The sequence below is a fragment of the Archocentrus centrarchus genome, chromosome 19, assembly GCF_007364275.1.
Source record: "Archocentrus centrarchus isolate MPI-CPG fArcCen1 chromosome 19, fArcCen1, whole genome shotgun sequence".
Lineage (NCBI taxonomy): Eukaryota > Metazoa > Chordata > Actinopteri > Cichliformes > Cichlidae > Archocentrus > Archocentrus centrarchus.
In genome coordinates this window covers 20,769,264-20,796,387 of record NC_044364.1, presented here as the reverse complement: position 1 = coordinate 20,796,387, position 27,124 = coordinate 20,769,264, and the positions used below count along the sequence as shown (strand labels likewise).

General features: G+C 41.1%; 1 protein-coding gene across 1 annotated transcript in view; it reads right to left on the bottom strand.

Annotated features, from left to right (window-relative positions):
- Positions 1 to 250: 250 nt before the first annotated feature.
- The window catches only part of htra1b (HtrA serine peptidase 1b), a 29,715-nt gene continuing 2,841 nt past the window's right edge, over positions 251 to 27,124 (bottom strand). The window contains exons 2-10 of the mRNA XM_030754903.1: positions 23,022 to 23,121; positions 22,695 to 22,809; positions 21,682 to 21,771; positions 7,157 to 7,351; positions 6,401 to 6,433; positions 5,686 to 5,800; positions 3,774 to 3,831; positions 2,509 to 2,604; positions 251 to 899 (exon numbers count right to left, since the gene is read on the bottom strand). Coding sequence (XP_030610763.1) covers positions 731 to 899; positions 2,509 to 2,604; positions 3,774 to 3,831; positions 5,686 to 5,800; positions 6,401 to 6,433; positions 7,157 to 7,351; positions 21,682 to 21,771; positions 22,695 to 22,809; positions 23,022 to 23,121 — 971 coding nt within the window. The 3' untranslated portion in view covers positions 251 to 730. The remainder of the gene's footprint in view (positions 900 to 2,508; positions 2,605 to 3,773; positions 3,832 to 5,685; positions 5,801 to 6,400; positions 6,434 to 7,156; positions 7,352 to 21,681; positions 21,772 to 22,694; positions 22,810 to 23,021; positions 23,122 to 27,124) is intronic.

Genomic DNA, 27,124 nt, shown 5'->3' with positions numbered 1-27,124 from the left:
TTGGATAAAACCTGCCAGCTAGCAGGGTCAGGTTCACAGAGTCTGTTACCATGTTAACTGACTCAGAGTTGACTCTTTCTGGACCTGAAAACCCGAGTTTCCCACATTTCAGGGTTAATAAACTCAGAAACCTGAATCATGGAACAGGTGTTCACCCAGGTGTTCTTATTAGCGTTTTTTAGGGGATGATTAAGGTCAGGGCATCATGATTATTAATAAAGAGACTTTTTTTAAAAATACTTTTATTCCCTTTTTTTTTTTAAAAACATTGTCATCAAACACATACAGGAAAAAAAAAAACACTATTAAAAAATATCCCATCAAGAACATACAGTACACAGTGATACTACGGTAACCTGCAGTAACCTCTTGGTAGCGACAGATGGTGTTAGTAGAATATAAAAGTTCTGTGACGATGGAAAGTAAATGGGGGATTAGAGGAAAGATGAAAGCTAATTTGAGCAGTATGGTGACAGGGTTGAAGCATCAGATCCCAGAGTGACAAACCTCTGAAGGTGTGTGCGAGCATTATAAAATGGAAGACGAGTAGTAGTACTAATAATTACAAATTCTAGGTGTGGCTCCAGACACACCCTAACCTATCTGTCTTTTTGACAGGGTGACATCAGTTTTCAATGTTCATGATTGATTGAAAAACACTGAGAGCCAGCTCGGAATTGCTTGAGCGGTTAAGGTGTTGTGTTGAATGGTTGCTCAGTCAGCTGAGAGGTCAAGGGTCAATCTCCTCGGGGACGATGGTGAGGATGACGTCCTCGTTGCCTCGCCTCACCACCATTCGCAGCGTGTTGTCCCGCTTTATGGCAGCACTGACGTCACTGGCAGAGGAGATCTGTTCGCCGTTGATGCTGATGACGACATCACTCTCCTTCAGGCCGGCTCTTTTTATACAAATATAAAACAAAGATGAGTTACTCTGGTTTGACAAAAATATATATTCTTGTCACATATGTACTAGTAATCTCTGTGACCCAAAAGCTCAGCCTTCAGACTGCTCAAACACTCAGTTTCACACAGTTTTTCTACTCATTGCTCAAAAAGGGAACAAAGAGGGAATATCTTTACATGCTAATCTCATAGCAGCTTCACCAAGCTGCTGTTCAAACCTTCTGTTTCTGAAGGGCAGCCAATCAGAAAAAGGTTAGCCCTGACAGGAGAGGAGTGAATGCCTCATATCAGGCAGAGGAAAAATCTGCAAAGCTACTCGAGTGAGCTTCACACTCACTTCAATGTCAATTTCAGCTCCACATTTTTATTCTTGGACTCTAGAGTCCAAGAATAAAAATGAATACAATAAAACAATGGAGGTGGAAATGACAGAGAGATAGGGTGCCTTATGAGGAGGTGAGGAGCTCTATCAATTGTGAGCTCAGAGTAGGGCACCTACTCTTCCACATGAAAAGGAGCCATCTGAGCAGGTTGATCCTTGTTTTGGTCATGTCAGCATGTTTATGGGGACTCCTCTATGGGGAGTTTTCTTCACACGTGAAGGTTAATTATAGAGTTCCACAGGGTTCTGTGCTAGGACCAATTTTATTTACATTATAAATAAATAAATTTTTACAAATAAAATTGAATTGAATTGAATGTCCAACTGGGAAGAGTCCCCAGGGCAGACTCAAGACAGATTATATCTCTTAGCTGGCTTGGAAATACCTCAGTTTCCCCCTGCTGAAACTCGAGAAAGCATGTTAGGAAGTGGGATGTCAGGTATCTCTGGTTAGACTTCTGCCCCTGCACGCTAGACCCAGATAAGCATCAGGAAATAAAAAATCTGTGTAACAGCACTGAATAAAAAACATCTGATTTTTGATAAAACAGATTTCAGAGGGTGCTTCCCAGCTGTTCAGTGTTTCATTAAAGTGAAGCCAAAGCCATCTCTTACAGTCCTTTAAACACAGAGACTCTACTTTCAGAGCTGAAGTGATGCCAAAGTGAAACCTGAATCTGCTCGGCTATGACTGACGCAGTTTGTCCTCCCTGCCAGAGGGAGCTGGACCATCTGGGTGGGAAACATTCATTTTGCTGTTTTTGCTGCCAGCTTCCAGGACATTTCAAAAAGCAAACCAGCTTTAAAACCAGAAGTGAACTTTCCATACCCTGCAGTCAGCAAGATCAGATGCTCCTCCTGAGTCCAGTCTATGTTCTACATGAACTAAGCAGACAACAGGAAAACAAACTGCCTGCTGTTTTCTCAGGTGGGCCGCTGCAGTTTGCTTTCAACACGCTTGAGCAGCAAAAATCTTTCCATAGTCAGAATATGTTCTGCAGAAGCATGTTTGTAACCACCCAGCATGCACTGTTGTACCTATTTTAACATATGAGAACCCCACCAGGTGACAAATGTGCAACCAGTGCCTTTGCTGGCTTGAAAATCAAACTCACCCAAGATAGAGAAATATCCTATCCATATCCTGAACTCTTGTAACCTGATGGGAACCTACTGGACAGTGAACACTGAAATAAAATGGAAATAAACAAAACACTCACGCCTCAGCTGGAGTTCGGCTGATGACCTCAAGGACGTACGCCCCAGAAGTGACATCTGGGAAGTCTGACTGCCTCTCCTTCAGCTCTTTAGCCAGCCTGAGAAAAGAAGAAAAAACCAGTCAGAACATGAGCTTCTGCACCAAATATTTTCAGCACGTCACTCTGATTTTAAGTCAACTTGAAGGGTGATTCATTTGATTCATTCTGGATTCGAGTATGTAAAACTTCACTCAGATTGGAAGTGACATCCTGAGAAGATGGCAAACTGTGAAAAGCTGCATCTTCAACAGAGCTGACCGCAATGGAATATCACCTGCATCATGCAGTCACCATATTTACCACTATTCTAAAGCAAAACGTCTGCGATGACAGGCCCAACATTAAATGTCTGTGGTTGCTGAACTGCACAGACTGTTAGCATAATAACTCTTAAGTGCTTGAGGCTTTGTCAAGTATTCTGTGGCGTGTAACCAAAAAAGTGATTAATGGCTTCAAATTTGATGAAGATGCTGCAAAATATGACACAGGCAGCATTTTTTTTTTCGTTATGCTGTCCAAGTAAAAGGACATTTGGAGTCTAACTGGGAAAAAAATTGTCCAAAGTGCGCCAAGAAAATATCCTCCAAACCATCACACCAGCAGCCTGAACCACTGATACAAGGCAGGATGGATCCACGAATAAAACTGACTGATGTTCACTTTAGGAGATTACCTGTAACCTTGGCTTCTTGCAGAGTTGTGAAATTTACACAAATTGGTATTTAGATGGAGGACGAAATCTGAAAAGTGTAAATTCTCAGTAATATGATGGCAGTTCATTTTAAATATACCGGAGGGGATGTTTAAACTTACTGAGCTGTCATAAAATGAGGCTTGTTTTGGTGATTTGGGGAGTTTCCTGCGGTGACTCTCGGGCCAGTTCAGGCGTTACTCTGGCCTGAAGGCTGCAAACACGGCCTGGGTTGACTTACATTCCTACTCAAAGCAATCATTTGGCAGCTGGTATCAAAAAGTGATGTCATCCTGCCAATATGATCGCCACCCTGATTATGTATGAAGGTCAGGATTAAGAAACATCCATTTTAGGGATCCAGGGAGATCAAGACCTGCCACACTGAGTTAGTTGTAGAGGCAGAGGAACAGTCTGACCTCACAGAAATCCAGAAACTAAAGTATCATCGTACGTGTATAATGATCCTTTTTAAATAAATATTATATTATTTCTATTTGTCTGAAGCATGAGGTGATGAGAAACAGGGACTTACGTTGGAGTGAGACTCATCATTCTGATGCCGATGTATTTCTTCTTCTGTGGTGTTTTACCTGCAGAACAAAAGCAAAGATCCTCATGTTCATGTAAAGATGATCATCTTTTTTTCTGCTTATCTAGTTTGTAAATCCAACAGTAGCACAGCTCTAAAATAAAGTATGAAATGATAACAGGCAGCTTTGAAATGTCCGAACCTATAATAAATAAATCAAACACATTCTGCAATATGTGTGCAATAATTTAATGAAGCCATGCAAAAATGTCCAAATCACAGGTCTGAAGTACATGGAGGTGGGTGGAAATTTAATGCTTTTTAGGGCGTCTTCATACAATACTCTGCTCTGAATCACTTGATCAGTTTGTAAACTTGTAGCTTTTTTCCCTGTGATTTGGTTTCTTTTCACATAGAAAACTCCAGTTGAAACAAACGGCATCACTAAAAACCACATCCAGTCTGCTCATTGGCCAGAGCTATCTGGGGCGGGAGCAACAAAGGTAAGTACAGGAAAAAGGTGCTGTGTTCTGACTATTGGATAACATGGAGAATTTACTACATTTGCATTAATTTGGATAATATTTTAGGTAAAAATATACTCTGCAGCATCCCAGAATTCATAGCCGGCTACAGGAAGGTGTTTAGCTCAAATTTGCAGTGAACATCTGGCAGTTGGGTTAAGGTCAGGAAGCATTCTCACCGTAAGTGAACCAATCTGGAGTTTGCTTGGAACCACACTGAGACCGTTTCCTTCGAAGGGTCTCAGTACGGTGGTTCTGGTCTGCACCTCGATGTGGTTACCGCATTGCGGTAAACCGGAATTTGATTTAACTGGAAGAAACAGCCTCAAATCCACAGATATCCACATGAAACGTTCTAAACTGAAAAACACATTTCAGCTCTGTTTAAAAACTGCTGCCAAATCAATTTTTACACCCACTCCAGGTGTCAGCATGATTTTTTTTTATAACCAACTTTAAACCTCTCCGGTTTAATGTCTATGACGCAGAGGAACAGGAACGAGCATCAGTACAGTGGATGTTTGATTCAGTTTTGATAATTCACTGGAGAAAACTTCAAAAAGTGAATTTTGGGTAAACTGTCAGGTGTCTCATCACTTCATGGGATAGGTAGCTGGTCAAAACATAACATATGAAGGGCTCCTTTTTACCTACATTTAATGCTCTCCTTTTTCTTTTCTTTCCCTCACCTGTCAGAGTCGCAGCAGGTGGCTGCTCCTCCCTGAGCCTGGCTCTGATGGAGGTTTCTTCCTGTTTAAAGCCAGTTTTTCCTTCCCACTGTTGCCTAGTGCTTGCTCATAGGGGATCCTCTGATTATTGGGGTTTTCTCCTGAATACTCTGGTGTCTTTACCTTTTAGTATAGTATAATGCCCTCATACTGTGTTGCAGATACAGACAACTGGAAACCCAATGGGTGAGTTCCTGCTATACTTCTTTGAAGTATAGCAGGAACCTGGGTTGTATGCGTGCACATATATATAAACCTGAACTGAACTAAAATTGAACTTTAAACTCATGATTGTAGATTATATGGATGTGAAATGGAGACACAACACTGGTGTTTACATGTTCTGACTAATACTTTTGTGGTATCACAATAAAACAACTTTAGGTCCTACAGAAGTGTTTCAAAATCTGAGCATGCAGAAGCAGCTGGATCGCAGATATCCATAGTATGAAGTTCTAGTTATGCGTGGCTTCATTAAATTTACTACAATTATTGTATAATAAAGCTGATTCTGAGGGGGTCAGGTGGAAACTTTTTCAGATTTGGTTGATTTCACATGGAACTACCCATATGAGAGAGCATGTAAAATATGTGCCACATCGCCCTCCACTCACTGGCCTTGTCTCCTCCGCCTCTGACATCAACTGATAAAACTTTGCAAACCTTTTGCTTGTCTGTCGTACGACTCTGCCAGGAACTGTCTGATCTTGTCTGAGGGGATGGCAAAGGAGATTCCTGCTGTGACCTTCAGAGTGTTGATGCCGATCACCTCCCCATCCTGCAGGACACACACACGGACACTCATTAATTTGCTAGCGTCCCCCAGTAAAAGTCAAGTTCCCACATGAAGCTTGTGAAACAGCCAATCTGACGCCTCTTTATTTTCCTCCACCTGGTTGAAAACAAGCCTATAATCAGAGTCAGCTGTGGGCTGGGACCCTGTGCCAAGCATTACCTAAACTCTTTATTTACCTTTCCTAATAAGGATTAATGCCTCTTGGTTTTTATTTATATGAGGTTATGTATTTCTCTGTTTTGCAACATGTGGATATGGTCCAAGTAAATGCAGAGCTCAGTTTCTGCTTCACAGATTGGAAGAAGCAAAGCACCTCTTAAGTCACTTTTCTCCAAATATAGCTCACCAAGCAAGACATGAAACTACAACAGATAAACTTATATTTTCAATAATATTTAATATCTAGAGGATGTCAAAAATATGTCTGAATGAAGTCTCCATCATGGCTATTAACTGAAATCTTTAACAGCTACACCATATGAGTAGTAAAGTGATATAAATACATACACACAACACACACGATACATGTCAAAACATGTAATCTTATTTTGGAATCAGGCTTGTATTTTCTCTTTCACTTACCAGATTGACTAGTGGTCCTCCAGAGTTGCCGTACTGCAAGAAACAAACAAGCAAACACAATAAAAATGCAGAATGTCATGATTATTATTTAAGAGCAACTACGGGGCTGAAAATGAAGCAAAAATAGAAGTTTTAGAAACTGCACTTCCTCTTGTGGCCACTTGAGGCAGGGTCTAAAAGATGCAGGTACCACGACGTCATCCATTGGTTTCTGAAGTCCTCTACTGAAGCCTCCTGTGTTTACCATGGCCATCAGGTGTGATGAGAGGGGCGGATCTTTCTGTGAAACCACTTGCTCATTGGCTAACGGCCTGTGACTGATAAGTCATTAGCCAATGAGCATATCACAGATAATCCCCTAGTTCAAAAGATGGCATGAGGAAGATTTATAAAACAGACCTAACTTTTTGTTCAGTATGACCCAAAACGAGTGACTGAGCCCATAAATTCAGCTGGAAACAGTTTACAGAGGTCAAGAAAAAAAAAGCCAGAAGTCTCGTTGGAACCACAGCTATCACCATGTGGTGGCCATCAGGTAGGACGCTTAATTTTTCTGACCTGGAAACTTGCATGCATGCATGGGGCTGTCAGTCCCCACAGACTCTCATGTTAAAATGTCCGCACATGTTTACAGCCTGATACAAACAACTGCTTCTCTGTTTTAAATTACATTATCACTTAAATTAGCATTATTAGGGGAATTTTTGTGCAGAATTTGGACTTCATAAAAGCCACAAGGGCCATTTCTTTACTCACGTTGATGATGGCATCAGTCTGTATGTAATCCATGTCTGAGTTGCGAAGGCCAAGCTCCTTGCCTCCCCTCTGGGTGGTGCTGACAATGCCGGTGGTGACGGTGTTCTGCAGGGAGAACGGGCTGCCTATCGCGACCACAAACTCGCCAGGACGCAGGTCTGCTGACCGGCCGAGCAGCAGCACCGGCAGCTTCATCTGTTCCACCAAACACCAAAGAGTGACACAGAAAGGACGCAGAGTGAGACAATAGATATGAATCTGTTCAGTATCTGAAGGCAGCTGATAATCCAGAAGGAAGAGATTATTTAAAGTCTTCTTTTGCATGTTTTGCTTCTAAATTGGTCAAACAGTGAAATAAATGATCTGAGTTTTTCCTCGCTCAGAAGGGTCACTGTACATTTAAGCAGCTTTGATCCTCAACAGTAAAGTTATTGTGTTTCTTTATTTGACAGAAATCTGTGCATTTTGCAATTTTTTTTCCGAATGACTGGATTATCAGAAATGACTGTTATGACTGACCCTATTTAACAAGAAGAAAACAGTTTGACTTCAAAGCTGGTGCACATTAGAAATGTCTCTATATGGGAAAATCCTTGATGATGTGCCCTGACTGAACGAACAGCAGCACAGTTACTGGACACACACACAAACAGAGGTAAACAGCAGTTTGTTTTCTTCAAGCTGCTGGAGACAGACGTGGATTTCCTGTGGAGAGCTGAGTCAGCTCTCACTCTGATGAAGGCTCCTCTTAATCCCACAACCCAAACTCTTAAATACAAATCACCATTTCAGCCCCGCAACCTCATTTCCACTGAGAGTCAGCAGACATGTCAGTCAGGATCACTGCTCTCTTGCTGTTGAACCTCTAACTGTAACAAGTATTTAGTTATTCAGCCTTACAGTTAGTCTGTTTCCGTATGTCAGGGTTTTCTTTTTTTTTTTATCCTCTAATGACGATCTCACATGAAAACTGGGTTTCATTCAAAAATGCTTTGTAGCTATGATTTTGGCAAAGGATGCCCACAAATGTTCACCTTATTCTGTCATGTACAAAAATGTTAAATGTTTTTAAAAAAAACTTTTATAGAGGCTATAGAGGCTTTGTGTAATTTGTACCACAAGATGGTGCATTGAGTCTGTGTAACCTTGATTTAACCAGACAAATCATTAAGATGAAATTAGAATGCTAGGCCCCCAAAAGGCAAAACCTTGTGAGGAGGGTAAGTTAACTTGAAAGAAATATCAAAAGCAACAAGAACTGCAGCACATATCTTAAAATATTTTAGCTTTGGTAAAATGCTGCCCCCTGTTGGGGTAGCTTTAGTTAGATTTGTTAGATGATGATTACAAGAAATATCTTTAAAGTTCCCAATACATGTTAGCAAGTTTTGGTATGAAATGGAAAACACACTACAGTATTTACATGATCTGCACAGTTATGTCGATCATTTCATGAATGGTCTGATGGGACAGCATCATCTCCTTTCATAAAGGATGCTCTGGGGCATCTTCTGTTAAAGGAGGTAAAAAAGAAAATGAAGAACTGAAGAAGTTTTGTTTGGTATTCAAGAATTCAACCAGTTTTTGTTATAGACTTCTGGATCACTTCACTCAGAAACCTTCTTAAGTACACCATTTTCCTGCAGACCTGAGCTACAATTCTTGGTTTTGTTTTGTTTTTCTGCTTTTGCATTGTAGTGACAACACCACCACCTTCACCCTCAAAAGTTGGATTTTGATCAAGATGGCCAACAGAAATGGCAACATATTATTTTAAAGAAATAATGAGATCTTCAGATAGTTTTAAAATAGTAGGAGCAGTATGTCTAAACCTGAGAAAGGCCCCAAATTAAAAGCTAAATTTTTCAAAAGCATTAGTTTTTTAATTTTACTGTAAAATAGGGGTTCCACAAGGTTCAATATTGGGACCACTACTCATTTGTTTGTACATTAATGAGTTACCGCAGAGCTGTAAAGAGAGTGTGAAAAATTTGCTGAATTACTCTGAACAGTTGTTAAAACAGGGTGCCATCCATATTCTATTCCCCAATGTAGTTTCCTCATCATTTTACATCATATCAATCATTTCCCACCAACATATGGCTGAGGCTGAGGCTTTTCAGCCAACCCATGCACCCATGCAACTGCAAAAAAATAAAAAAATAAAAAGCAACTCATGTTGCCAAAGAAATTAATCACACTAGTGTGTCATTACAGCGCAAGTGTGAGGTGATTTTAGAGTTTGAACAAATTGCTGTGATGGGAATCGAGGCTGAGAACAAATCCATCTGGATGCGTTCATCTAAATCTGACAGATTTTTATTTGCACTGTTTGCGTGGCTGCATGTTGCAGTTCTGATATGCTGGCGCCTAAATTTGAGTTTTTCCATCGTCGTTACTGCAGTTTATCAAAGTAAAGCTGCATTTGCCTTTCTGCTATTGGAAATACAAAGTTTATTTTGCCAATGAACCTGAACTGTTAGAACTTTTATAAGTAATAATCTGTTTAAATGCACTTTAATAGATTTTTATTGCTCCCTGACTTGTTCAGTGTTGCTCTCTCCTCCTCTCTCGCTCCGTGTTTCACTTTCTCCACATTTCATTAAAGCCAGGAAATACTCCAACTGCAGAGCACGCTGAGCGCTGCCACAGCTAATTTTCCTCACTACACACACACACACACACGCACAAGCACACACACACACACACATTTATATAGATTGTGGCAAATCACAGCATCTCAGGGAAGTTTACATAAAAAGTTCAGGACCTTACAGTTTTATAGAGAACATCTCAATGACTCACCTTTACTTAAACACGTGGCAGCAAATAGGAAAATGGCAATTATGTGTTTCACTTTGATGTTACAAGACCTAAGCTCCTTACACTTTGTACAAACAGAATCAGCCACAATTTTTTTTTTGAATGTCTTAATATTTATAAAAACAAAAATGGGTGGTCTCTTTCCATCTTCGGCATCCTTGCTGGCCAACAACCGCACTACAATGTTGGCACTTCCTGCACAGACTCAAAGTGCAGCCAACATTGCTCACATTAGTGGGCTGATAGCACAGAACAACTGATTTCAACCTATTTCCAAAGCTTTGACTCATACTGACCATCCAGTACAATGTTCTCCTTCACACTTCTAACCTTCAGGGCTTCCTCTCCATCCTTTCAGTCTGGTCTCTCAGGCTTCGCTCCCTCTCTCCCTCTACCTGATGGGTTGCCTACATAAACTGAGGCTCAGTTTACCTTCCCAGTCTTAAAAGTCAAGCATGTGCAAACATGTCTTAAACCAGCATTGTTTCTAATGGCCATTTGGGGGCGACATCTCTGGTTGTTTAAAGAAGAAAAGTATGAGAAAATGACCCTCAGGTCTCTTGATTAATACAACATTCTGTTCATTTTATAAATTATGGTTTGGAGGAGTGGTCACTTAGAGGAGAAGATGAGGGTTTATCACTGAGAGGATGCTGGTTCTGGTCCTTGGACTGGCATCAGGGTGGGCCCTTGTGCAAGGCCCCTAACCCCCCAGGTTGCTCCCCTGGCACTTTTTAGCTGCCCCCTGCTCCACATGTTGTGCTGTGTGTGCTACATACTGCACACATCACACATACTGTGTGATGGGTTAAATGCAGAGACTGAATTTCACTGCATGTATATGTATGTGACCATAAACTAATCTAGATCTTTAGAGGGTTTCTCAAATCTGACTTATTTCTGTAACGGAGAAAAAAATGCAGGCTCGAGGCACTTTTTTTAACTCACTTTTTAGACCTGGAAGCTACATCCCTGATTTAAATACATTTTATCTGATATGGAAAGGATTGTGTGTGAATCATGCAGCTGTGCAACACTGGCTCCACAAGCTTCATTCCTGGGGCAACTCCTCTTCCTTCCATGCACATAATTCTTGTTTGTGTACACACTGGAAACATGCAGTTGGTTTTCAGACATCCTGATATTACCTAAAGCTCAACATGGATTGGTCTGAGAATTTGTCTTGTGAGTTGAAGGCATGTCAGCACTGTGGTGATGCCAAATGGAATTTGGGTGTAACTGTAGATGATAACCTCCTGTCCTCTGGAAACACCAGGGCAGCAGGACTAACCAAGTAAAACAATAGTTACACTTTAAAACTAGAAATATTTGAGTAAGCACTGCCTGGGTTCAATATGCGTGCTCTGGGTTATATAAAGACTGATTAAAGCCTGTGTAGCTTCACTGAAGCAATAATCTGTCAAAAAAAAAAATTAAGCTAAAGATGCTTTAAACAAAATTATTACATTGTCAGACTTGTGCATTTTCAAAACAAGTTTAGAAACCAAATGAAGAGATTATTTATCTTTGGCAAGAAATGAATTATCCTTAAATAAGCAGCTGCAGCAGCCTGTCTGCAGGTACTGATGTGCAGTTTGGAAGCCTTCTGTCAACAGTTTTTACAGACTTCTCTTTTACCACCGTGGTTTAGGAAGAAAGTGCTTTTCTGTTGCAACACTGAGGTTGGTCATAAGGAGAAATAAGACCAACTCACTGTTCAATTTGTAACTTCTTCAATGCTTTTACATCTTAAGAACCTTTGGCTCCAGCCTGCAGCAGTCTGGAGGTTGGCTGACCTTCAGTGAACTGGCTGCTGGGCTGCTGCATGGCGTCCTACTAACCTACTTCAGCCCCAGATGTGACGTGAACAGAAAAACTGAGACATAAAGCAGTCATGATGTTAGGACCCAACTTTCATCAACGCCACACTCCACCAAGCGTGACAAACGTCTGTTTGTCTGAGTGCATGTGTGTAGTTTGCTTCGCCTGCTGCTGACAGACACATGTGTTGCCAATTTCCTCTGTTAAGTAACAGGCCTGAAGGGTCTGACCCACTTTTGCTTAAGGTTTTGTAAGAGAGAGTGTGACACAGAAAAACTTCCAAGGGAGTGAGTGAAGGAGTGACAAGGTGAGGAGAAGGGCAATAAAGAAATAAGGATAGATTACATGAAGCAAAAAAGACAGATGTGGAGGCATCACAACTCAAGCAGAAACTTCTGTATCTGAGCCTCAGAGTTTGATAGGTGCACAGTAAAAGCATGCCTGAAACCACAGGTATGCTCAACACATCTGTACATGACTGATGCCCAGGCCCACGGAGCTGCTGTGTGTGTGAGACAAACACAGAAAGTATGTGTGCAGCGGTCCAGATGAGTCACATGTTGTGTTTTGTGCAATTATTTATCAATGTTCAGAGAAATTGTATAAATTGTATGAATTGTATAAAATATTATTATGCTTTTGTATGAAAGCGTTTCTGATTTTCATGCATTGGGTATTTTGTTATTAGCAGCCTGTTGCAAATGGACATCATTTGTTCTCATTTCTTTAATTGAATCTATGAAAAATACCAAAGAAACCAAAGTTTGTCAAGTATAAAATAGGATTTTTGCCTCATCAAGGTGATTCACAAAGAGCTATAAGCTAAAAATTTAGCATATGATGGCATGATGTGCAGTGTGCTCTTAAATAACTGAGGAAACAGGACACATGCAGGACAAAAAAAAAACAGATGATAGCAGATGAACATTATCTGAAAGTACTGTCCTTAAGAATGAGAAAAAAATCCTGCAAAGACCTGATACAGGACCTGAGAGATGCACCTGGACTTTGAGCTGATCCAGCTACTGTTCACTGAAGCCAGAATCAGAAATGGTCTCAGTGGAAAGGTGGCTGTCAAGAAGCTGTTCTTAAGGAAGGAAAACACAGAGGAAAGGCTGAGGTATGCCACATTACACAAGAACTGGACTGAACATCAGTGGCAACAGGTCTGATTTTTGGTTCATGTCATCATCAGTATGGACAGATGAAGGAAAAGAAAGGAAAGAGGTCCAACAGTGAGTGTCTGCAGATATCTGTAAAACACAGCGGCGGCTCTGTCATTGTTTCAGCCAGTGGTGTTGGAGTTATGAACACAAAAAAGTACCATTAGGTTTTGATCCACCATGCAGCACCATCTGAAAAGCATCTGGTTGGCAGCAGCTTCATTTTTCAGCACGACAATGATCCCACGCACACTGCCATTGCAGTAAAAGCATACCCAGACAGAAAAACACACAGTGAAACAAAGCTGAAGATCAGCTAAGGATCGGCCGCCCCAGAGCAGTGTGGGATTATCTTGATGACTCAAGAAACACAAGAAAAGGCAGAACCATCCAGAGAAGAGCTTTGAAAGTCCGTCAAGAAGCCTGGAGAACTATTCCTGAAGACTGCTTAAAGAAATGACAGGAAAGTTTCCAAAAAGAGTTCAAATACAGACTTTTGAGTTTGTTAGAGTTGTACGAGCTCTGTTTTTGGATGCTTCACTGTCTCGCTGCATCATTTTGTGAGAGGCATTACATGAGCAACACAATACAGAGACATACCTTTCAATAAAAGCTAATATTGAATATCTACTTATTAACATTTGTTTGAATTTGAACTATTCTTGTAATTTTTTTCTTTATACTCTTGTTCTGTTCTTCATTGTTTTACACTAACATGCATTTAAACTGGTGACCTAAATACCTGAAAAATTAAACAAAAGACTGATTAAAGCTAAAATAATGAATCCCAACAGGAATCTGTGGGAGTGATTCCAGTGATGTCAGTCCCCATAAACAAACACACACATGCACACACACTAACTCACTCCTCACCATCAAACATATACAGACATAAACAATGTGAGTCACGTTATGAAAGGATTCATTCAGCTGTTCTAATCAGACCTTTAGTCCATTAGATAAACTAAAACTCCTCTGTTTGCATTTACTGAACCACAAACAGAGCTCCGACCATCTGAAGCCACCATCAAACACGCAGCCCGCTGAGCTCCGCCCACCAGGAAAATGATCGTGTTCACTCCTCTGTGGTTTCAGGAAGACGGCACATTGTCATTGTCATTATCTGTCACTGCTTCCTCTGCCTTTCTTTTTTTAGTCTCTCTGTAAAGATGATCTGTTCCGTTTTTCCTTGTTTTCCAAACACAGTCCCTATAAATCAGCCAGATAAATCCAGATAAAAATGATGGGGTTCTGGTAATCCCTGTTTTCTGTTGCATCAATCATGCAGTCAAAAAGAAATGGATATGATCACTCTGATCCAGAAACAGAGTTTTACGGATAACCAAATCTAGATTAGCAGTACTTTAAATGGGATGCAGGGGGCACCAAAATTTTTGCTAAATAAAAGATCCTTGATTAGCTGTAATAAGTTTGATATTAACAGTTTTCATGGAACTTTACAGCATGAAATAAACAACTGCACGGCCACAAAAGTCACCAGTAAGACAGAAAATTGCTGCTGCTGCTGTTAGCTAGCAAAGCAGGTTTGACTAAAATACTGAAATATGAACATTTCTGTCTATCCGTCTACTCTGCTGGGCCTGAAAGAAACTAAACAATGACCCACAGATGGTAGCAAACATTAAAACCATCATGTATGAAATAAAATGCATCATTAATAAACTTACAAAATAAGTGTATGAAAATATTACGTGAATATAGTACTTACACAAAGTCTAAAAATATCAGCTCTAGTTTTCTTGTTTGACGACCGTTGGACATCTTATGCTGGGATCAGGTCAGATCTGATCTTATTAACATGTTTTGAACAACACAAATAGTTTGAACTGGATAAAAAACTGGATTAGATTACTCGATAATATAATCCTGTTTTCTTTTAAACAACCAGAATCCAGGATTTGATCCTATGTGACTGGATTAATCCTGTCAGGTTATTTTTGAACAACTGGGCTCAGAAGCTTCAGGCTTCAGAGTGCTATGAACAGTCAGTTTCACAGGTTTCCTGCTCTTGGCTCTGCATGATGTCAGTGAGAGTGGATATTACATCTCAGGCATGAGTCCCTCAAACTATCTGGGCAGCCAATCAAAAGAGAGTGGACTTAATGGGAAGGGGAAGGATATAAAATGAACAGAATATGAACTGAGAGGCTGCAGATAAAGAAGGATTATTGAACTGTGAATCATGCAAAGTTAAAGTCCATGAACAAAAACATGGAGCTGGAAATGAGCAGAATCAGTCCACATTAATTAAATTGCAGAGGAAAGCTTTTCTTTTATGTGGCAGTGGTGCAGCGGCTAGGCGCTTGCCTTGCAGCTGGAAGGTTGCAGGTTCGAGCCCCTGTCCCTGCGCTGTGTTGTGTCCTTGGGCAAGACACTTAAACCACATTGCCTAATGGTAGCGCCGGTCATTGGATGAGTGATCTGGAATGAACGTTTTGTTGTGTGCCTTGTGCACACAATGAGTTTAATCTAATCTTTTAAAGGTTTTATTATCTATGACAGTGAAGTCGATGGTGATGAAATGGACTGGAGGATTTCAGCACCAGTCATCTCAAAGTGCTTTATGCTGTAAGGTGAAGACCTTAGGACATCAGAGAGAGAACTGATTAGTAAGCACATGGTGACGGTGAGCAGGAAAAACTCCTTTTAAGAGGAATCCATTCAGACATGCCGATGACATGACTGTAAAAATTTAAATCCACTAAAGTTTTTCTATTCTCAGAACTTTCTGATCACACCCCATAAACAGACAGATATATTTTTCTGTATCTCCTGAAAGCCTAAATCATCAACCGCTTGTTCACACGCTGATGTTGTGATGTTCTGTTGGCCGCCTCCCACCAAACCAAATTTGTGTTTGTGGAGCTTTAACCTCCTCTCCTGATGGAGGCCACCAGGACACAACTGCATGTCACAGCACAAAGGTGTAGCTGAAGTATAAATCCAGCTAATGCAGCAGTCATTGTTAATGTTTTCCTACTGCACTGACCCAATTTCTCTCAATCCTCTGACATCTCACGATCACGTAAAACAAATAAAAAGTCATTTTTTTCCTCATCTTTCTCCTTTTTTCTCACTCTCTCTGTCTTTCATGCAGGGCACAGACCTTTCAACCCTTGCACTGAACAAACAGAGCAGAGATTTACCAACTCTCAGAGGAATTCACCGAGGGGATAAAGCTTGTGAATGGAAAAATAACACCAGAGGATTCAAACTTTGTGCGAGTAGTAATTAATGACATGAAACAATGGTTAGCAGGAGATTCCCTGCAGATCTCTGTAACCCGAAAATGATCTCTCTCACTTCATCTGATATGATTTATCTTATGTGCTAAGCTAGTGCCTGTGGTGGCACTGTCAGTGCTGTGTTATTAACAGAACGGATCAAAAGCTGCCATTGGCCTTCAGACGTCCTGGCCTGTTAAAGCTGATTGGATCTTCGGAGATCATTTCCCATAAGCTGCTCATGAACACGTGTCACAGAAAATGATCAGTGCTGGTTGAAGTGGAATATCGCTGGAAGGCTTCACTAAATGAAATGAGATTCAAAAGAACGCCCAGTAGCTCCTGTCTGCACATGCTTCCAGGATGCATACCTCAGAGGCAACACACAGGTCAGCACTGGTGACTGAAGCTCAAAAATGATATAAATGTAAGACTCAAACACATCCACTGAGCTGAGTTTCCAGATTCTTCTGCGTGTCATTCGATATTTTTGGATCAGATTTGTCAGTAAAAACAAGCTGTCAAAGCCTCTGATGTTCATTTCCAACTCACTGCTTCAGTCTACACAAGCCCTGCTCCACCAAAGCTATGACCCCACACACACACACACACACACACACACACACACACACACACACACACACACACACACACACGCACACACACACACACACACACACACACACACACACACACCATTGCTGATAAACCTCTGTTCAGGTGCAAGCTTGGTGGAAACAACACTGCAAATTAAGTCTTTAAACTCTGAGGCAGCAGCAGTGAGTTACAGCTCATGCATCCTCACACAGTCTCTAAGAGTGTACACACAGACCAGAGGTCAGTTTGTAGTGGATGTCACGGTTACATTACTGCAGCTACATGCACATTCTGGTGGCAGAAAACTGGAGCGATCCCTGGAATAAGATTAAAGTCTTTTTGTGTTGCTGGACGTCAGAATGTGAAAAAAAGGTGTGTTTTATACAGTAAAATATGCTTTGAGGAGAAACTCAGAGGTTTTTGGTTGTGAGCAGTTAAACAGACACACTGGACTGAAAGAAATCTCTCAGAATTAGATTAGAAAGCATTTTCCTCACCTCATATGAAAAGCTTGAACTTGAATAATAGGAAAGTCAGTGCTGTAGTTAAGGAATGAATGAATGGGTGAGTTGGTGATATTATATGTGTGACCTGAGATTTACTTTCCACAGGGACTGAACACACAGTGAGCTCAGTCTTTGAACCCCATGATATCGTTACCTGATCCAAAAAAAGCCCATCTTTGGTCCCTCATTGGTCAGTTGAAGGAAGAATCGGTGTTTAGTTGGACTTGTTTATCACGGGCTACTTTTGCCTTTACCTCTAGGTAGCATATTGGTCCATTACACACACACACACATAGACTCTCGGCTTTTCCAGAAGGAATGCAAAGATAAACTCCTGCAGATCTTTCACTTTCTACTAACATCATTTCAACTGATCTGGCGGTCATGTTCTAAACCACAGTACTTTAAGGTGTTCCATAGAAATTGGCACTAAAACCTGGAAATGAGTTAGCAATTTTTGCACTGCCTGTTCCCTCAAGTCATTTTTTAATGGGTTTTGGGTTAGACACGTGAAATAAGGTTTGTAGTTAACACAAGCTTTAGGCATTTTCATGTTTGTTCTACAACATAGAAGCACCAATTTCTGTGGCACGCCTTAATGTAATCTGTTTTACAGCTTAACCACCAGGTCAGCTGAAACAATATTAGAATGTCAGAACATTCAGCATCATGTCTACATCAACCAACCTCAAATCAAAAGTCCTAAAATTTCTATCAGTCCACCCTGTGCCCTGCTTTCATAAAACCTCCACTGATAGTTTTGATGCTTATCGGTCCTGAACACACTGCAACACGTCTGACTGCTTTGTCTGCACATATTTTACACACTCATCTGGTTACTTTAAGAGGATTTGTGGACATTTTCAGGGCTTCTCCTGCTGAAAAATAGCTTAGATTACCTTAGGTTATATCAAACAATCCAGTTTCCCAAAAAAGTGGGAAGTAAAATATAAGTAAACTGAGTGCAATGGTTTGCAAATATATGCAATGCTGCCTGAGGGTGTTCAGGCCCTCAGGCAGCATTGCATTAAAAAAGAGCTGCTTCTGTGGTGGACATCACGGCACGGGCTCAGGAACACTTCAGAAAATGAAAGTCAGTGAACGCAGCTCATCACATGATGTTTAAACTCCACCAAAGAACAGACAGAAACAAGATCTTGATCTGCCTTCTCTGGTCCTGAGCTCATTGACTATCCTCAGATTCCAGGTTAAAGAGGAGAGAGCTCACAGTTTAAGCATCTGTGATGTTTGGGTGGGCGTTACTGCACATAGCATGGGCAACTTACACATCTGTGAAGGTGGCACTAATGCTGAACAATATCTTCAGGTTCTGGAGCAAAATGCACTGCTATCCAGGGAAGTCTTGCTTAATTCAGTAAGATTCAAACAGCAGGGATCCTCAGTAAAAGAGGTGAAGTGCTAAACTGGCCTGCCTGCAGTCCAGGCCTGTCAGCCACTGAAAACATTTAGCAAATTATTTAATTCAAAAAGGGAAGCCCAGAAGAGACCCTGTTTAACATCTGAACTCCTGTATCAGGCACACTTACCATCCAAAACCACAGAGACTGGTCTCTGACTTCCCGAACACTTACAGAGTGCTGCTGAAAGAGCTTATGCCACACAGTTTGGAAACATGCATATCATTTTCTAAAAAAAACCAACCAAACAAACAAACAAAAAAAAACATTTTTAAGTTTCTACATTTCATATTTTGTTCTTGTTCTAGTTTCAGTGAACGTAGGCTTTCTGTGATTTCCAAATCAATCCAGTATCCAAACTTCTTCTTTGGAACTGCATTGTTAAAGGCAGGAAATGAGGCTGATGGCTCTGCCTAATGTGGACACTGTCTTTGTGGTAAACTGAGCTAAACCTCTAGTCATGTGTGAAACTTGACCATCATTTAATCAATACAGCCTGCAGTCAAGCTTTCAGTCACCTTCTTCACACACTGCGCCCAACAGCTACCACTTCAGGCTTTTGGGCTTCTTTGGTGAGACCAGATGGACCCAGACAAACGCTGGTGTCAGCGTGTAACACGCTGTGAAAGGGTGGAGGTGGATGGGTGGAGGGCCGAAAGCGATTTGTGCAGGAGTACAAATGCCTCTTGGTTTCCCTGTGCTTGTAAACCAAAACCACTAATGCTCAGCAATTTGTGGATTCCAACACAATTTCATCTCGCAAAGCTCCGGTTACACCTCGCCAGCCGCCCAAACACGCCACGGAAAACCACCACCGTCTCTGTCTGACCAGCAAAACATGAACTCATCCTACAGTCGGTGTGTCTCTGTCTGGAGATTTATTATGTTAATGTGAAAACCTGAAATTCTCAAGGCTCTTTTCAATTTGCAGCTGCAACAATATGAATCTCTGACTGCACTGGATGCTCCACATTGGGCTAGACTGAATCAGTCAGTCTTTGTACTAAATCTGCTGGACATGACCATAAAGTTCAAACCTGTGTGCATCAAGACAGTTATTATTATTTTTTCTTTCATTTGAACTCCGGGCCTCGATACCGGTCAGTGACCCCCTCGCCAAAATCCAGCACTCACTAAACGACTGTCAAATTTTCATTTGCTAGTGGTTGATGACAAAGAGCACAAATTTGTCACTGCTGGATGGCTGTTGTCAGTCTGTCTGACAGCAGCTTTAGATGCATGATGGTTTTTCCACGAGATATTTGAAGATATGCTACTTTCTACCAACATTAGAAAGATTTACACAGCCCTGCTTAAGATTTGGTGATTAAGCTCTGACTCACATTACATTCAGGAGTGCCACAGAAATGAGTCCTAAAACCTGGAAACGAGTTAGCAGTTTCTGCACATTCTGTTTGCTCATCATAAATTCAGTGGCACCATCACTTTCAGAATATCCCATTCATGCTCATGCTGGTGTTTGATGTGACACTCTGGAAAATTCCTAAAACTTCCTGCATGCAACTCCGTCTGGCTGATGGCATCAACAGGTCTGACCGTGGCTCCTAACAGACCAGAGGGCAGAGACAGTTTATGCAGAGTAATGCAGAGGTGTGTGTGTTCTTACACAGACTGACCATAATTCAGTTATATTTACATTTTATGGCTTTAAATTAACTTTAACTGTGTTTTTTAATATTGTGAAACAGGATCTAGATCAGAGCTTGCATAACACACTCTGCATGCTTTCATAAGCAAAGCTGGAGTTGATTTACTTGAATTAATTTCCTGTTTTCTCACATATTTTCTGGGCCCCTAAAAATGCTACAGTAATACTTTTATAACTCCTGTGTGTGGAATCTACATTTTATGACTTAAAGTTTTTTTTTTCCTGTTTTCAGTCTTACGAAAACAGTTCAGATCAGGGTTGCATAAAGCACTCTGCTTTCATAAGTACAGCTGGATTTCATTTCCCTCATTCTTTCTCTTACTCTATTTATACATGGACATCTTTAACAACCTGTGTTTAATCACAAACAGGCTGGACACAGAGAAGAAGGATTTATCTGTTCTGTTTTCACTTTACTATTAAATCTCAACCTTCACACATCAGGTTTAAATACTAATTTTACCTCAAGGTTAGAACAGATTTCTAACCTTGTACAGGATGTAGCAGCTCCGACTGTCTGGACAAAATGGGACACACCCACCCAGTCGTTCTAAAAATGTCGTCCCATTACATAAATGCTGGTGAAAACTTCGCTTCCTGACTTGAACCTGGACGTCCAGTCATCCCAGACTGAAACACAGAGCTGTGAGAAAGCAAAAATTCAAATCTCCACAGGTCCCCACTTCCATGACTCATGATTATTTTGCTGAACCGCCGTGCCTAAAAAAAATCCCTCTGAACCGAAATCAAAACCAGAAGTTTTCACAAAAACCATTTCTTGCAACAAGGTATAAATACAATAAATACTTGTTTTGGAAAATGACAGAAAGTGGGGAAAAGGAGGAGAAAAGAGAGAGATGAGAAAAAAATCAGAGAAGAACTTAAAAATGAGGAATCATGAAAAGACAGTTTTATCTTTTATCTTAAAACAGACAACACAGAAACTTAAAAGGAAAGAACAGGTGGAAAAACAAAGACAGAAAAATAACTTATAAAACATTGAAGTTTCTATGAATGATTGAAAACATGCCAAACTATGTTTGTGTTGTGCTACAGCTCCCCTCTCATCATTTTCCCAGGTTTTGCTCATATATAACCAGCAGCGGCTCAGATTTGAATCCTGAGAAAATAAACTGAGTCATTCTCAGCTCTCAGCTCAGCACCTGGTTGATTTCTTTGCTTCCACAGTCACAGTAATTTGTGAGCTCAAGGTGACATGAGGATAAAAAGAGAAGTCCCTGCAGAGGCAATAAGAAAACAGAAATAAATCTCTAGCTGCTCACCGGTGTATCGATCTTGATCAGAGCGATGTCTGCCTTCTCATCAATGTCTTTGATTTTGGCATCATATGTGGCTCCGCTCTTCAGCTCCACCTGGATGAAAATAAAATAAAAACAAAAAGAAAACACCTGATCAGAAGCTGTCATAAACTGTATATAGAAGATGGAGGAAGCCACCAAGCTGTCACTGATTGGTTAACAAAGTCCAGTTTTTAAAGCCTCAAGTTGAATTTTTTTGCTTTTTGTCAGCAGATGTGATGATCGAGGGGGGTGACTGTGACACCGCGTTCCCGTGCAGTACCACACTCTGCTTTATCCTCCTTCCTGATTCTAAATGGGATTATAACACAACCTAATAACAAATATTAGGTTGTGTTCAATAAGACTTCAAAGTAGCAACAGACTTGTATCTCATAATTACGACGTATTAATTATGAGAAATCATCACATAAATTTAAATCCAGCACAGAGGGATTTCAGGCCGGTCTCAGCCGTAATCCACAATCCTTCTACATATCCGATTAACAAATCCCATACAGGGTGCACAATTTAAGCTACAGGTGCCGTGTATCTGCAAGCTGCTTTGCAACCCACCCCCACCCCAGCTCCTTCTTTTCATGCTGTTTTTGACTGATCTGCATAGAAACAACAGTCTGCTTTCAGTCCTGACTATATGGAAGGTTGTGCAATGACTGAACATTACCTTCATCTTTTCTTATAATTAGGTGATTTAAATCTTTTTATTATAAGATGACAAATCATAATTAAGATAAGGTCTCTTTATTTTTTAGCTTGCATGAATTCAGCTGGTTTTCATATACCGCCACTGATAATGTTCATTTTGTGTACACATCAGTCACAGAGAGAGAAGGTCCAATAAGAAATCTAAAAGTCTATAACTATTATCCAAGTAATAAAATTATGCTGCTGACACATTTCTATACATCTGCAACATAATAACACATGACAGCTAGTAAAAAAGGATGTTGTGAACATGTTTCTCCTGGTTTGTGCACCTTCACTCTGTGTTTATTGGCCACCACATGGGCATTGGTGACGATGAGTCCGTCCTCTGACACAACAAACCCGGAGCCGCTGGCTACGGCCACCTCCCGCTTAGAAAACATCATCCTGAGAAGAGAGAGGAGAGACGAAGGCTTATATCACAAGGACATGATCGATCAACCAATCAATAAACAGCAGTTTTCCTGGAATAGGCTTTGATGTAAGGGTGTAAAGCAAGAAAGTTGCTGTGAGGCAACACATGCCAACAACTGAGTCGGTGTGTTGCCTAAACTTCCATTAATTTTTTAAAAGTTTAGAAATAGTTGGATCACTCTTACTTGCGATACAGTTCAATATGAACGACGGCAGGTGCGATCTTTTCCACCACATCAGCGATGAAGTTGTATTTGTAACGAAGACTGTCGGGGTTCTGCTGACCTGCAGGGAGGAAAGCATAATGTCATTGTGTTATACTGCACACAAACACGCACAGTAATCCTCAAAGCGCAATTTGAAACCGCAGTCACGAGGATTGTGATCAGCAGCTGCACCAGCTGGAGAGGAGAACTGTAAATCTGTGGTCTTAAATAAAGATCTGGTGGATTTTGGCTGACCACAGTCACAGAGACGATAAGAAAAAAATCTAAACGTTTCAAACAATCATCATCTGTCATCAGACAGACTTTCATCGTGGTTCAGGATGCTGCAAACTGTAGCTGCTGTGTTAAATTACATCCAGATGTGGAGTGCAGTGTATATGAGGAGTACATATGAGAGCAGCTGCAGCTTCTGCTGATGCTTATAAAACTAAGGAAATGACTCAGCGCCTCAGAAGATACAGAGATATCAGGGGAGGGAGGCTGGGATGTTCATGCATAACTGTCACCGTCACCTTACATAACCCCCTTCTGGTTTGACCCCAGAGGTGCTGCAACATCTGCAACACCTTTCTTTTCACATTTAGCTGATTGTGAGTTGTCTGTCCTACTCTGATCTGCCGGGGCCAGTTATCACACAGCCTCCCTCATCTGTGTGTGTTGTAAACATGTTTCCTCAGAGTGGCGTGACATGGGGTGAGACGCTGAGACGCTACCAGACAAAACCATGCTTACACTCCAGTAAAATGCTCAAATGGATGCCCAGGGCTGTGGGGGAAGATGGCTCCCAAGTTGCAGAAATTTCTTCTAGAAGGAAAATTTTCACTTCTTCTTTGATGGTATTTTTGTTGATCTGGCATGAAACTTTTAATTTATCCTACAAAACCTTCCCTCCATCTTCTTATCAGACACAGTCCAACAAAATGTTCTTGCTGCCTCTGGCTCTTTGAAGGGGTCCAAGTTTCTCTCAGAAGGACTGTTTGGTTTCAAAGAACCTCTTTTAACTTGCTGCACCATCTTAATAATCGCCCTCTTCCCCCTCATCATGTGGCGTCTGTGGCCTGTTCACATCCACGGTCTGGTTAAAAGAGCTAACTTTCACAATACTTTTCCTCTTTTTTTTTTAGGTGGTGATTCATCTGCATTGGTGGTCAGTTGCGGTTTGCTCCACAAAGTGATCAGTTTCCCCATCGTTATCCTTCTTGATGTTAATCAGGGATTTTGAAGCATCACATTCCCACCATCTAGGATCTGTGCAAAGTTTATTTATTTAGTATGGAGAAATGAGTGCAAAGTACTGATCTAGTAAATTAAATCACTGAGAACCCTCAAAGCACACCACTGGGAACCACGACACCAGATGGAGCAATGTGATAGTGAAGGCGTGCCTCTGTTTGCCCTCAGGGTCACAGATCTGCAGGATCACACTGTATCACATCTCAGCTGATTCTATCCACATATTTCAGCTGTCTGCAGATCTTATCTCCATGAATTATGAAGAATCCATGAGCTCATGCTTCATTGTGATCACCTTCATACCAACTCTGCTGTGCAGCTGATAACGCTCCTTTAGCTTAGAAAAAAAAGATGAGAAACAACTTTTCCTTCGACCTAACATGGCAGGGGCCAAAATGCTAACACGGAGGATTCAAAATGCGGGGTCCAAAATCAATGAGTGATGTCACAGTGAAGACGCCCATCTTTTACACACAGCCTATAGTTAAAACCAGTCCTTCAGAGCAATTTCAGCTTCCAGTCCATGATTATGAAACCTCTCTTGATTGGTTTACAGTAACCAGTCGCTGGGGTCATTTTACAGCTGGAAGAAACTGCTGCTGGTGATCTGTCGGTGATCGCGAGGCTCGAGTCCAAGCATCTGGTCATTAATGTTATTTCATTTTCTCAAATCAAGAGCGAGGCCGTCACGTTCTTTCTCTGACTGAAGGCCAGGTCACATCAGTGCTTGAGTCAGACTCAGTTCAGTCTTACATGAGTGTGTGGTGAGTTTTCCTGAGGCCCTGCTTCAGCCGTTGCTGCAGCTGACCATCTGGAAAACGCTGTATGTATTTATGTGTGTTTGGCTTTTCGGGTGTTTGGCTGCAGATTAGCGGTTCACCAGCTGCTGCAGCTTTGAAGTGAACTGAATGGAGTCAGTCAGACGTGCAAAGAAACAGCGCAGCAACAAACATGCCGCAGGTGTCAGTAACAGCACCGCATGCAGAGAGGTCAACAGAGGTCATTTCCACACACTGAATGAAGCTGCAGCAGGTTCACTGCTCAGTGACAGTGACCTTCAATGATCCAACAAGGAGAGTTTCACTGTATCTTCAGCTCACAGTAGTGCAAAAATAATGAATAATGAGCTTAAATGGTTGTAGGGGCCAAAATGTGTGTTTTTTTAGTATTGTTTGATCTTTAGTGTATAATTTTTTTTTTTGTCAAAATCACATATAAAGAGCCAACCCAAACTCTGGAATGATATCACTACTCAGCAAGTTTAGTGTGTGTGTAAAGCCTGAAGTGTCTTATGCTTCTGAGAGCTGAGAGCTGGGTCTCCAGCTATGACCAAGAAATTTTTAAGCAGTTTTCTGCAACAGAGTCCAGTTTCCAAACCTAGAAGCAATTTGCACCATAAATTTGTCTCCCAGGGTCAGACTGTCAATGTGGACGTTTACTTTAAAGTCCTGAGCTGTCTGTTGGAGAACATTCAGAGGAAACGTGTACAAATACAAGGGGACATGATGGAACTTCTAGTGGGAGATCCGAATAATGAAGTTCCATTCAAAACAATCCAGAGGTGCACAGGAAGATGACTCTGAGTGTTTGATCAGTCAAATTTAAAGCAGGCAAGGCTTTTGAATACTATGGACCTGTTCTTGAGAACTTTTTTGATCACCTCATCAAAAATCTTAGAGTAATAATAATATTTTAAGTATTTTTTCTATAATTGGGAGAACACAGATGTCTGCTGATACTGCACTGTAAAATGAAGAGGAAATGCTGCATATGTATATATTCTGGGTTTGTTTTATAAAGGTGAAATCCTCAAACATCAAACATCAAACAATTGCCTGGTTTTCAGGGATTGAGCCCTCCGGCTCCTGAAAGAGCTGAAATGCCAAGCAACTGTGTTTTGTTGACTCTGTATCCAAGCCTGTCAATCTTACAAGCAGCCTGCAAGTCTGTGCAGGAAGCAGTCAAAATAAAAGAAAAAAGGGAGAAAAACATTTTGATCCCTTCAAATCTGGGTTAAATATCTGTTTGACCCAGATCTGTGTCTGTTTAGGAAGTTACACAATTGACCAATGAGCTCCAAGAGATGAATCACTACAGACTCATTGTGACATGGTCCAGATTTCTTTCCTAAACTCAAGTTCAAATCGAATCAAAGGCAAAGAGGCATTTTAAAGGTTTGGACATCCCTCTTGGTTAAACAGGTCAGAGATTAAAAGACATGAAGGGCCAGGGAGGGAAAGAAAGTGAGGAGTCTGAGGTGAAGGGAGGGAATGAAAGAAAGGAATGAGATGGAAAAAAGTAGAAAAACAAGGAGATAACTGACACACAACTGCTTTGTCCATGTTGGATCAAACAGATCAAAGATAGGAGGAGAACGCAAAGAAGAAGAAAGAGGATGGCTGGGATCTGCAGGAGAAGCAGGACAGGAGGAGGGCAACAATTTTGACCTTGCTTAACAAAGTCCGCCCCACAAAATCTGAATCAAACCTCCTCAGCAAACTGCTGTATTTACAGCTGTAACTGTGAAGGTTGTGTGGGTTCACTACTTCAAATCGTTTCATGACTCTGGGTCTCACAGGAGAACACTATTTGTTTTCACAGCACAGGGCAGTCACTCAGGACTTCCTGGCCTAATTTCAAGACATTATGGCCTTGTTAAGATAACATTAGTCAGAGTGTGTGTGTGTGAGAGAGAGAGAGAGAGAGAGAGAGAGAGAGAGAGAGAGAGAGAGAGAGAGAGAGAGAGAGAGAGAGAGAGAGAGAGAGAGGCAGGTTTATATGTGGGAAAATGTTCCTCCTTTGAGTTTGGTGCAGTTTGAGGGGCCGAT